This window comes from Meleagris gallopavo, chromosome 7 (assembly GCF_000146605.3).
Source record: "Meleagris gallopavo isolate NT-WF06-2002-E0010 breed Aviagen turkey brand Nicholas breeding stock chromosome 7, Turkey_5.1, whole genome shotgun sequence".
In the NCBI taxonomy this organism is placed as follows: Eukaryota; Metazoa; Chordata; class Aves; order Galliformes; family Phasianidae; genus Meleagris; species Meleagris gallopavo.
In genome coordinates, this window is record NC_015017.2 from 35,916,907 (window position 1) to 35,928,611 (window position 11,705).

General features: G+C 36.6%; 1 protein-coding gene across 1 annotated transcript in view; it reads left to right on the forward strand.

The window, feature by feature from the left end:
* CCDC93 (coiled-coil domain containing 93) overlaps positions 1–9,603 on the forward strand; it is a 31,720-nt gene extending 22,117 nt beyond the window's left edge. Inside the window, exons 17-22 of the mRNA XM_010714068.2 lie at positions 125–233; positions 2,418–2,500; positions 3,895–3,932; positions 5,417–5,501; positions 6,667–6,780; positions 8,436–9,603. Of these exons, the coding sequence (XP_010712370.1) occupies positions 125–233; positions 2,418–2,500; positions 3,895–3,932; positions 5,417–5,501; positions 6,667–6,780; positions 8,436–8,492 (486 nt within the window). The 3' untranslated portion in view covers positions 8,493–9,603. The remainder of the gene's footprint in view (positions 1–124; positions 234–2,417; positions 2,501–3,894; positions 3,933–5,416; positions 5,502–6,666; positions 6,781–8,435) is intronic.
* Positions 9,604–11,705: the final 2,102 nt, after the last annotated feature.

An 11,705-nucleotide genomic window follows, 5' to 3' on the forward strand; every position in this document is an offset into this window, starting at 1 on the left:
CACTTAAAAAAATAAATAAATAAAAAAATTGTTTAGTAACAAAGTACTGCGTGGGGGGCTCCATCCATTTTAAGAAGAGAACAAGAAGAGGCTTTGTTTTCTCCCCTCCTAACTTTCTATTCAGGCACGAAGAAACAGAGAAATAGCGATTTTACAGCGCAAGATTGATGAAGTACCCAGCCGAGCTGAGCTAACACAGTATCAGAAGAGATTTATTGAACTTTACAGTCAGGGTATGTATATCAAGCAGGAACGTTCTACTGAAGGCTAAAGTCCCAGAAGGAGGGCAATTGCATTTTAAACTTCTGGTTTGTAACAAGAGCAGTTGCTAATTCTGTGGATTTTAGGGGTTGTTTGATATTCACATTATAGACCCTACTTTCAACATTTTATAAGCTGGCTGTAAGAATTCTCTTGTGGGCAAAACTTGGTGTACAAGATTTTTGGAGTAAATTCTGGTTGTAACATTGATATAGATCAATGACCAGTGTGTTTAGAAAGTCCTTAATTCACTATATACAAATGAAGTAGATTTAGGTTGCTTTGAATTTCCTGGAACTTTGTTTTCTGTAGCACAAAATAAATGCAGTAACTTAGAATAATGCTGTACTCAATCTTCTGGCCAGGAACCTGCTCTATCCAGGCTAATGTTTTATAAAATAGAGCTGAGAACTTGTAGCAAATCTTCCTGAGAGTTGTGGGTTTGTTTTTTTTCTTAGGAGATTTTTTCATTTGGCCAGATTCAGGAGATCTTTAGAGTTGCCAAAAACAGGTTTTTGGACTTCTGGGTCCAAGGTATTTTGGACAGGGCAACCTCGCAGGTACCTTCCAACCTCAGTGGTTCTGTACTGGAATGCTACTAAGTTTCAATATTCCATGCTATTAAATATAAATGTGGGTGTGTGTATATATGTATATTATTATCACCGCCAGTGCTGCTACAAGATAAGGAAGAGCTGCAGGAAAGGAGAGGTTTGGGAAACACTTCAATTTGGCGGAATGTCCTGCAAAAACAGAACTAATCAAGACAGTATAAGCCTGTTGGAGGTCCTTCTGTTCATGCAGTTCTTCAAGCAACAGCCTGATTTCAAAGCAGCAGCAGTTGGAAAGTCTCTTTGTGGAGCATACTCAACAGCCCTTACTGATTTTCCAGCCTATCCCAGCCTTTCCTGAATTCCTTGATGCTTGCAGGCTCTGAGTGCTCAGTATGCTTTTTAGAATACAGGGTCAGTTGCAGCAGTGGAAAAGCTCTTTGCTCACAACTCATGCTGCAGAAGTAGTCAGTGTTGGTTTTCTGTCTCCAAAACATTCAACTCTGGGATGTGAACGGCTGTTTGGCTTCAGCTGGAAAATGTCATCAAGCAGTAGGACTTCCTTTAAGAAACTGGATTTTTTAATGGTGTTATGACGTGGCAGGAGAGTTGTGCTGTCTGTTAGTGACTCTATACAAAACCTTAATCAATATATTCAAAAAAAGATCTTGTTTAAAGATGACAACTTGTTAGCTGTTAGAGCTTAATATGATGATTTCAGTCTAATTTAGCTTACTCATGACTTTTGGAAAAATTTTTATCATTAAGTCATTTGATCTTTTTAAACCCCTACTTGTTTTCTTGGTTCAGAATTCTAGACAGTGCTTGATATGTTAACTGAAATAATTTTTGCCAGTTGTTTCTCTCAGTTGAGCTTTTTCCCACCATCTTAGGTTTTCTTAGTCAGTGGAGATCTTAAGAAGAGGTGAACGTTTCAGAGACTTAAGTATGAATCATTATCTTGTAGGCCCAAATGAAAGGTGTGTCTGAGCCTTACTTTCCCCATTGAGCTGTGACCAGCTTTTGCTATGCTCACCTACAACAAATAGCATTTTTTTGAAAAGAGAGTAGTATGTAATGCTATCAGCTTAAATGTATTGTAAAGAGGGAAAGAAAGCTTTTACTGTTTTAAAGCCTCCTTGGGCATCTTGCACATTCATAGCTTGGAAGATGCAGTTTAATGTATTCTGGTTTCTTACATACGGTACTGTCAGAAAATCTATACCCCTGCACTCTGTGACCCACCAGTGTACAAGTTATCTAGGGTAATTGTTAGCAGCACAGCAGTTTGTATTGTCTAAGGGTAAAGATTGTGAAGGAAGAATGAACGTAAAGAAGCACAGCAGTACATTTGCATAATGTACAGAAAGGACTATCAGTAGCTGGGTTAAACATTGAACTGTGTTGTTTTGGAGTTCAGTTCTCATAAAATCTAGTAGCTCCAAACCCTGCTGGAGGTTCAAATGCAGAGGAAATATTCTTCCAGAGTGTATTAAAGATGCATTCCATTATTAATAGCAATGTATTATACAAAGCCTGTGGAATATTTGTATAGGTTCCATTTCACTCATGCTCTTTTATTCTACTTTTTTTTTTTCTTTGCAGTCTCAGCAACTCACAAAGAAACAAAGCAGTTCTTTACTCTTTATAATACACTGGATGATAAAAAAGTATATTTGGAAAAGGAGGTAAGAAAGTGTTACTCTTGTTTTCTAAATATTCAGTCTGTGCAGGAGAAAGTGAAAGCTAAGTAAAAACTCTCTATTTAGCCCTGTCAGAGCTAAGTTATCAGTCTTTGAAAGTAAAATTGAGTTGGTCCATACGAATATTTTTGATGTTGAGGTGGAAATGTTCTGTGTTGCAAAAGGCTTGTTAGTAAAGCATGTTTAAACTGCTCTTTGTGAACAAAACACAACATTTGATGAGCAAATCTCTCTCTGCTTAGTTTGTGAGACCAAGTGGTTGTCAAGTTTATGACAACAAAAAGATACCTGTTTTTGAAGTTACTGAATGACCATTTCCATCCCTTCAATGGTGAATTCTAATATGTGTGCTAGATGGTTTTCAGTTTAGAAAATCAGTAGTTTATATGACTTCTTTTGAGGGCATGTGAACAACTGATGGAGTAGGTCTAAAAGCAGAAATGTTCTTCAGCGATTAACTTACGCTGCATGTAACTTCCAAGTTCCAAGCTTCACTTCCGTGGATATAATTTCAAAAGGCAAATAAACTGTTCAAGCATTTCATTTAGCTTGATGTCAATCATGAGAGAGATGTTTACATGATTTCTTGAGCAGTCATAACTTAAAATGCTTTTAAATTGAACTTTCTATTATCTTTGCTTTGTTTATAGTCTGGCTTTCATTGTTGTGCAGGGTAACACATCAGCATTCTTACTGTGCAACAGTTTTGCAACGTTACTTTTCATTATTTGACTGTTTTGTGGTATAAAAAGTGGTAGAACTGCATTCCTAAACACAAGCTTATTGGAAATATTTCAGGGCCGGGATGTAGATTTGGCAAGTAATTGATGAGTCATGCAGTGATCTCTTTCCTTTTGTAGCTTTGAAATCTGCTCAGGATTTGTTTCATAGTAAAGTCAGGAACAGCTGCAGGTTCTGCAATGCACATGCCTATTGCTGTCGCATTTATATGGAAGACTGTCGATTTGAGGGAGGTCAGTTCAGCTTTCTGTAGCAATTAAAGCAAATGGTTCAGTTTGCAGTGCTTAGATTTTGTTCAGTACATTCCCAAGTATTCATCATAAGGAGAAACTGCTTGGAAGGTTTAACTGCAGGAGACTTGAAGAGGTATTGAAAGCCATGAGGAATCTCATTCATTGCTAATTAGTGAATTTTAGTGCTCTTAGCAATCTTTAGATAGTAAGAAAAAAATAGGCAGTTTAATCAGCTGGGCGAGCTATCCCAAGAGCAACAAAATAACTCCTGTTAATGTTGTTACAGGTTTTTCTTTGTCTTATTTAAGTACAGTGCCCATATCTTGTAGCAGGAGCTACTCATAGTGAGATCAGAATATCACCTATTTTCTTTTTCTTTTTTTCTTCTTTTTCCTTAATTCACAGGTCAATTTGCTGAATTCTATCCATGACAACTTTCATCAGTAAGTAATGGTCATTTTTCTCTTGATAGTAGTATGGCTGGTTGGAAAAATAGGAGGGGGAATGAGTAATGGACTCTAAAAATGCGTTACAATATTTTATTAACTTAAACTATTTAACAAAATAGTTTATTAATTCTGTTTAAGCCAATGTTTGGGGAATTTCAGACTTGGAATTACTTAACTTTTATAGTCAACGTATGTTTTTAATATCTGGCTGTTCAGTTGTGGTTGTGTAAAGAAATTCAGTCTTAGTTTTCCTGGCATTAATTTAAATATCTTTCTCCATTTTGTGTAGCTGTAGTTATATTATGTACAAAACACTAGATTCAGATATATTTCAGATGTTTTTTATAGACTAACTCAGTACTTAAAAGTTTTGATGAAGCGTGAAGTCAAATCGTAGTTCATTTGGACACTTCAGGTCAAAGTACCATCTGTGATGCAGCCAACGTTTATTTCTCTATGGTGCTTTTTTGACTTTAAGGGAAAAAATTCCAGTGTGAATTTTGTCACAGCAGTACAGTAGAGTCATAGGAAAGGAGATGATCTCTTAATTTTTAAATAATTCTTCTTATTATGTCTTTTCATAATTCTGCTGTGATTTGTTTTTTCCTCCTGAGTAAGTAATGATCTCTATAATATAGATTCACCAGGGTTGAAAAGACCTCCAAGATCATCCAATCCAACTGTCCACTCATCACCAATATTTGCCACTAAACCATGTGCCTCAGCACAGCACCTAAACATTTCTTGTACACCTCCACAAACATACACATATGTGCTGTTTTTATGTTGACTCAGAAATTTGTAAGTTTTTATTTTGTTAATGTCATATTCAGAACTACTACTAACTACAATAGAAACAAGCCCAAACAATTAGATATTTCAAGTGTTTTCCATTGCAGCAGGAATTTTAGATCTGTTCTGCTCAGTGATGACATCCTTTTGAGTCCAGTCAGTACAACCCAGTACTGCAATTGACAGCTGGGATTTGGTTGGCTGTATTGATGGGTAGGGCGTGGTATTTTTTTGTTTCCCTTTACCTGTTCAAGATAAGTTACAAGCCCAAAATTTCTTCAGGGCTTTTCCTGTCAGGACACAAAATACTGGTTTAGAATATTAACTGTTCTCCTGGTTCTCCAATCACCCTCTTTGTATTTGAATCAGCTGCTTTTCTTACAAGTTTGTGCTCTTGGTCAGTTAGTAGCAATTTATTTCTTGAAAACACATGAGAGAGTTGAACTGTCAGAGAGAACTCTGGTGATGAGCTCTGTAGTCTCTGTTCCCATCTGATAGTTTATATCAGCTGAATATCTGCGCTTTTACTTGAAATCAGAGATTAAAAAGATTATTTTTTTACATAAAATTCTAAGTAATGCAAACACTTGGACATCAGTGAATACACAGGGTAATTGGAGGTGAGATGCATTGTCCCACATGCGTATCAGTTTGTTTTTTTTTATTTGTTTGTTTGTTTTCTCCAGAGCAATGGCATCTTCTGGTTCTCGTGAGCAGTTCTTACGACAGATGGAGCAGATCGTGGAAGGCATCAAACAGAATCGAATGAAGGTCTGAGACACTTCTCACTTATGCTAATAGAACCTGATAATTATTTCAGAAAAGTCTCTTGGATAATAACTATGCATGGCAGAATTCAGTATGTGAGGTGCAAATTAAGCAAGCATATAACAAGTATTATTTTTTCCCATCCATCAGAAACTGCTCACTGCTGAAATGTAAATGAATAGAGTAGGAGAGAGGTACTGTTAACGCTTCTCTGCTGGTGGGAATTTTATATTCCTTGTTACTGGCCGTGTAGTGATGTAGATGCTTGAAATCACTGTATGTGCCCAAAGTCTCACTGATGTCCCTGAGGTCCATGGGAATTTTTCTCCATTTGGAAAATGCACAAGTATAGCTGTGCCTATGTTAGACTCACTTTCTGGTGTTAGGTAGATTTAGAAAAATGTGTTGTGCCCATGGATCAAGTGAAAGGGCTTTGTGGGTGTGTAGAGCCCAAGAGTTACTGCAGAGAAGACAGAATTGCTTCTGGTAACACTGAGTGGCTGCTCTGTGAAAGTTCAGCCTCAGTGGACTTTGTGTTAAGTGGTCTTGGGCCGATGTGCACACATGAGCCAAAAGTTACTCCAACTAAAGGTGTCCATGGATGTATTTGCATGCAGTGGAATAGCTTTAAGTAGTGCTTGTCAGTAGCTTCTATTCCTGAGAAGGCAGCCAGCTCTATAATAAGAGCTGATCTTTCCATTTAGAGACTTGAGTTGTGTTTGTCACAACTTTGGCACAAAGACAAAAGAGAATTTTCATGTGTGGGTCTTGAGCAAGTGAAATTTAAATAGAAAAATTTAAGATTTGTCTTGCTCTGTTTGGTACAACTAGCGTAAACAACCAAATCAAGATCTTGCAGTTTCCTGTTAATTTCACCATGTCATTGTTGATGTAGAACTGTTTGGTGAGCAAAATTCTGGGCTTGCAGAAACATGAACCTTAGTTCAATTCTGGATGCTACTTACAGTGTTACTGATACTGAGATGTTTTAGCTTTTTAATTTTTCTTAAGAGTTGGCCTAAATGTTCGCTGTGCTTAAAGCACAAGGCAGAGATGTCATTTGTGAAGCATCTTTCTCATTATAGAAAATTATTTCTTACACTTTGTGTGCTTATATGTGTGTTTCTTATACAGTAAATGACCTTTAATCCTTCCTGTATACCAACAGATGGAAAAGAAGAAGCAAGAAAATAAAATGCGAAGAGATCAATTGAATGATGAATACTTAGAGCTTCTAGAGAAACAGAGGCTTTACTTTAAAACAGTGAAAGAATTTAAAGAGGTAAGATTTTTTTGCTAGTATAAGTTGGCAAATACTTGAACTGATCAGGAGTAGTTTAAGAAGTTCTGCACAGATACACTGATTGCTTTGAAGCAAATTATAAACTTTGCTTTTGGTTAAGAGCACGTTTCTAAATATATGAGTTTGTCTGGACTTTGTCTTACTTTCTACATTTATTTTCTGGTGAGTTAGTGGTTTTAAATCACAAAGAGTTAGAATTGCCTTATGAGGAAGCTGGCAATCTCATCTTTGGAATGAATTTTATATCACTGCCTAGAAATAAGCAGTATTCATATTGTGTGAGTGGATGAAATGTACTCTTATCACTAGCAGAACTAATGAATTTTTTTATTTTTGCAAGGCGTACAATATAGATCCTTACTGCATTCTACTCAATGGGAATTTAGATGGCAACAAATGGTATTGTTTTTATGTTGTTAATTTTGTGTTGTCATATTCAAAATTCTAATTACAACAGAAACAAGCCAAAGCAATCAGGACTTTCAAGTTGTGCACAGGTGTTCCTTATACTTCATTACATGTTAACATTGTCTCTTTGTGGATGTTTCCACATTATTTTTAAACTCTGGATTTTATTCTGAAAATTCTTTTGACACTGATTGGCTGGCACCCCTCCACGTTAAAAGGGAAGTATTAATTTGTTACTGAGCAAGCTGTATATTTAGGTTTCAGGATGGAATCTCCTGGAAATCTTTGAGCAGCAGTTAGGCGTTGGAGCAAAGAGAGTTGTGGAAATGTGTGAGTAAGAGAGGCAATCTAGTGTCTTTGCAGTCATAAATACTTTAGTAGCCAGCCTTGTATTTTACTTGCAGTGGAAGGACTGTTTAACCTTTCATTCATTTCACTTTTCTCGAGTTTATCATCATAATGTGTACTTCTCTTAATTGTTACCATGATAAAGAAAGTAGTGCTGTCAGGTAAAATTGTCATTTGGCATCAGATGTTTTTGGGGTAAAAAAAAAAGTCTTTCTGGTTTATTCTGGGGTAGCCCCCGCCTGTTTTGGATTATGTGCTCTGGGAGATGCGCTGTTCTACTTTTCTGACAGTGTTTTGCATCCTCTTTGAAGAGATTGGTGCTTGTGGGGGGGAGTTGTTATTTTGGGTTGTTTTTTTTTGAAGCAGAAATAAAGCTATTTTTCTTCCACTGCCCTGTGAGATAACTTCTATTCAATCTTGCTATTTTTAAAAATAATGAAATTAAAAAATAAAATTGTGGTTGCGCTGCTGAAAACATGGTGTATGCCTGTGTTCACACATTTCTTGACCAAGAATAATTTCCAGGACACTGATATTTTGCAGACTGTCTTCTGGATTTTCAGATGTTCAAAAAGTAATCTCAATTTCAGATTTTTTTTCAATTTAGAAATAAATACGTGGATATGCTCTATCCACTTCTAACAATTTTAGACTAATGGTCAAGCATCGTTCCTTTTGGTGTGTATGTCATGAAGCTTAATGAATTTTCTGTCGGAATAATGCTGTGGATGAATCAAGAGTTAACTTCAATTCATACTCATTCCAGACTACTTTGTACTTCGGAGGTCTTTCAAAGATGAGGCTTTGGTTGGCTGATGTGCAGATACATGCAGTAGGGTTAAGAATAACTACCTTATCTGTTTGTTTTCTGTTAACAGGAATGTCGTAAGAACGAAATGCTGCTGTCCAAGTTGAAAGCTAGTAGTTCTTCCTGAAGATCTCCAGCTGGTGAAGTTGATCTATATGATTGTTCAGTCTATACATTAAATCTTTTTTGTGAAGTGAAAGTTACAGCTCCAACTGTAGACATACGTGTGTGTATATACACATACACACAGCTGTAAAGTCTGGGATTTTTTCCAGTATGTACTCTTCTACATTCCTTCATCAAATGGCTGTATTATTCATTATTGCCTCCACTACACAGTAAAGAGTTAATGCAGTACAGCAAAACAGAAATACTGTCTAATTTTATTTATTTTTGTTGGTGGTTTATTTTTTTCTTCATGGTAAGAACAACAAAGATGGTTTTTATTTGGGTTTTGACACTGAAGAACTACAAAATTCTACAATAAGTAGATATCGACTGTGTAGTATGTCCAGTACTTTAAGATGAGCACTGCAAGGTGCAGTAGCTTGTTAATTTTGGCCAAACATAAACACAGAAAATAGTTCCCAAAACTTTCCACCAGCTAATAACTTCACATCATTTTAATTTAAACTCTAGATAAGATCCCAGAGGAATAAAAAATTAATTTCTAATGGTTAAGACAAAAGAAAATGGAAACTTACCTTGGATAATTCTCATGTAAAAATATAGATCTATATTTTTATAAAGTCTAGCAGTTGTATAATTTTGTTTGAAATTTCCTTTTTATATATAGAGTATGCACTTGTTAAATTAATAACTCCAGGAAAAACACCTTAATCACTAGAGCCATCATGTTATCCCTGGCTGGGATGAAAATCTAAGTCTGTGTCAGCTGTAAATAGGAAGATAAAGATTCAGACTTTCTACTCAAATGACCTGATGCTCACCTTTTGAAGACAACAGCCTATCTACCTTACTGAAGATTTGTCCTTGAAAGTTTAGAAACTTTGTGGAACACTTTCTGAAACATTTTTATATCTGTATGTATGGTATTTTATAATTCAAACAGTTGCTTTTTGTACTTAACATCAGGATTTTGGACTGACTTAATGTACATCACATCTTTTCTTTAGGAAAAGGAAAACCACGTTATTTTTCCCCAGTAACACTGATGACTGCTGATAGATAACTTTTCTATGGCAGCAAATACAAAATAAAAAGGTGTTTAGAATTCAGTGAACTTTTGCTTTTGTGTTTTTAGGATGGCACTTCAAGGTTCCACGCTTAAGGTTGATGTAGAAGCCTTAACATGATTTTGAATTACAAGTGCATTAAAAGATGAATTCTGTAAATGTAGTGTCTTGATATTCACTAGTAGAAATGCTTTCGTGTGTCACATAGCACTTGGTAACGTGTTATCTCTCGCTGCTTTTGTTAAGCTTGATGTTTAGGTGTCTGGAACAAACTATCAAATGTGCTGTATGCAGAGCTGATCCACAGAAGGGTAAGATTTGTTTTGCATAAACATTTGCTTGTGGTACAGAATTCTCAACGGAGATGGTACAAGTTCATCACACTGCACCTCGTTCCACTACTTTTGAGAGCAGTGGAAGGTTGTATGTGACCTTATGCAGACTGTAGCATTAAATGGAAAAGCATATGCATTCATTAAGCTTTTGATAAGGAGATTGTGGGCATTCTGATTCTATCTGGATAAAATGCAGTAAGCTACCTCAACTCTGGTAGGCTAGATTCAATGTGACATGGCTTCTCATGATTTTGTGATAACCTGAAATTTCCTGTTCCTTCAGTACAAATAGGAAGAATCTTTATACTGAGCCAGATTATGCCATACTCCCCTACAATGGCTGAGTATAAGGGTGCTTCTCTTGTACTTACTTAAAAAATCTAGGCAAAACTGAATTTAGAGTATCTAAAGAAGGAAATCAGGATTGTGTGCTAGTTGTAGACATTCTCTGGTTGGCTTTGATAGCAGTGGATAAATAGTGTCTACAAACTCTATAAAAACTGCGATTATCTTTCTAATTTACACATTGGAGATGGTTTTTCTTCTGATACTTGGGGAAAAGTCAATTAATAGCATGGCACTTTTGCAAGTGTTTTGGCAAACTTTGTGTCTCCTTGATGACTGTTGACTGTTCCTGATCACAGAATCACAGAATCATAGGGGTTGGAAGGGACCTCCAGAGATCGAGTCCAACCCCCCTGCCAAAGCAGGTTCCCTACACCAGGTTACACAAATAGGTGTCCAGGCAGGTCTTGAATATCTCCAAAGAAGGAGACTCCACAACCTCCCTGGGCAGCCTGTTCCAGTGCTCAGTCACCCTCACCGTGAAGAAGTTCTTGCACACATTTGTGCAGAACTTCCTATGCTGCAGTTTCTGGCTGTTTCCCCTTGTCCTATCTCCACACACTGCTGAAAACAGTCTGGCCTCACCACTCTGCCCCCCACACTCTAGATATTTACAGACCTAGATCAGGTCCCCTCTCACTCTTCTTTTCTCAAGGCTAAGCAGACCCAGTTCACTTAGCCTTTCTTCATAGGGGAAATGCTTCAGGCCCTTCACCATCTTTATGGCCCTCCACTGGACAAAAATCAGTTTTACAGTGGAGGAACAAGTACACATCATGCTCTGAATACTCATGAGAAGATGCTTTTTGGGAATGGTATCTGTGGTGCTTTAACACTATAAATATGACAATCCTGCTAACTAGACCAAAGTAAATTAATTCTAGCTTCCACTAAAATGCTGATAGCTATTTTTAAAAGTGAGGGGCAGTATTCTTAGTGTAATCTAATTTCTAAGTGGAGTTTTCAAAGACCAGAGAGCAGTCCTGAAATGGTTATAGTTTTACTTTAAAGAGTAAGCTTCCATGTATGCCATAAGTTTATATGGTCTTTTTATAGAATTGTCGTGTTACTTCTTGATCTGTAGAATTTAAAGTACTTTTATTGGACACAGCTTAGTGGAGCTGTGTGGCTGAGGCAATGAATTCTGAAGTGCACGTATGGAAAGGACTGCTGAGTTTGCTGGTTACTTTCTTTTACTTAGCTGCATGTAACTGCAGAAGTTTTTGCACAAACTAAAAAGCATTTGTACTCTGAAGTATTCATAATGTTTTGATGTGCATCAGAGCTAAGATGCTCTCAAAGCTAACCAGTACACAAGCATTTGATGCCCTCGGCACTCATAATGGACTGGACAGATTTGCAGACAAGACACTATTGATATGGAAGATCTCTCAAGGCAAGTTAAAATGTGATCAGTTTCTTTCTTTTCTTTTCTTTTTTTTTCTTTTTCTTTTCTTTCTTTTT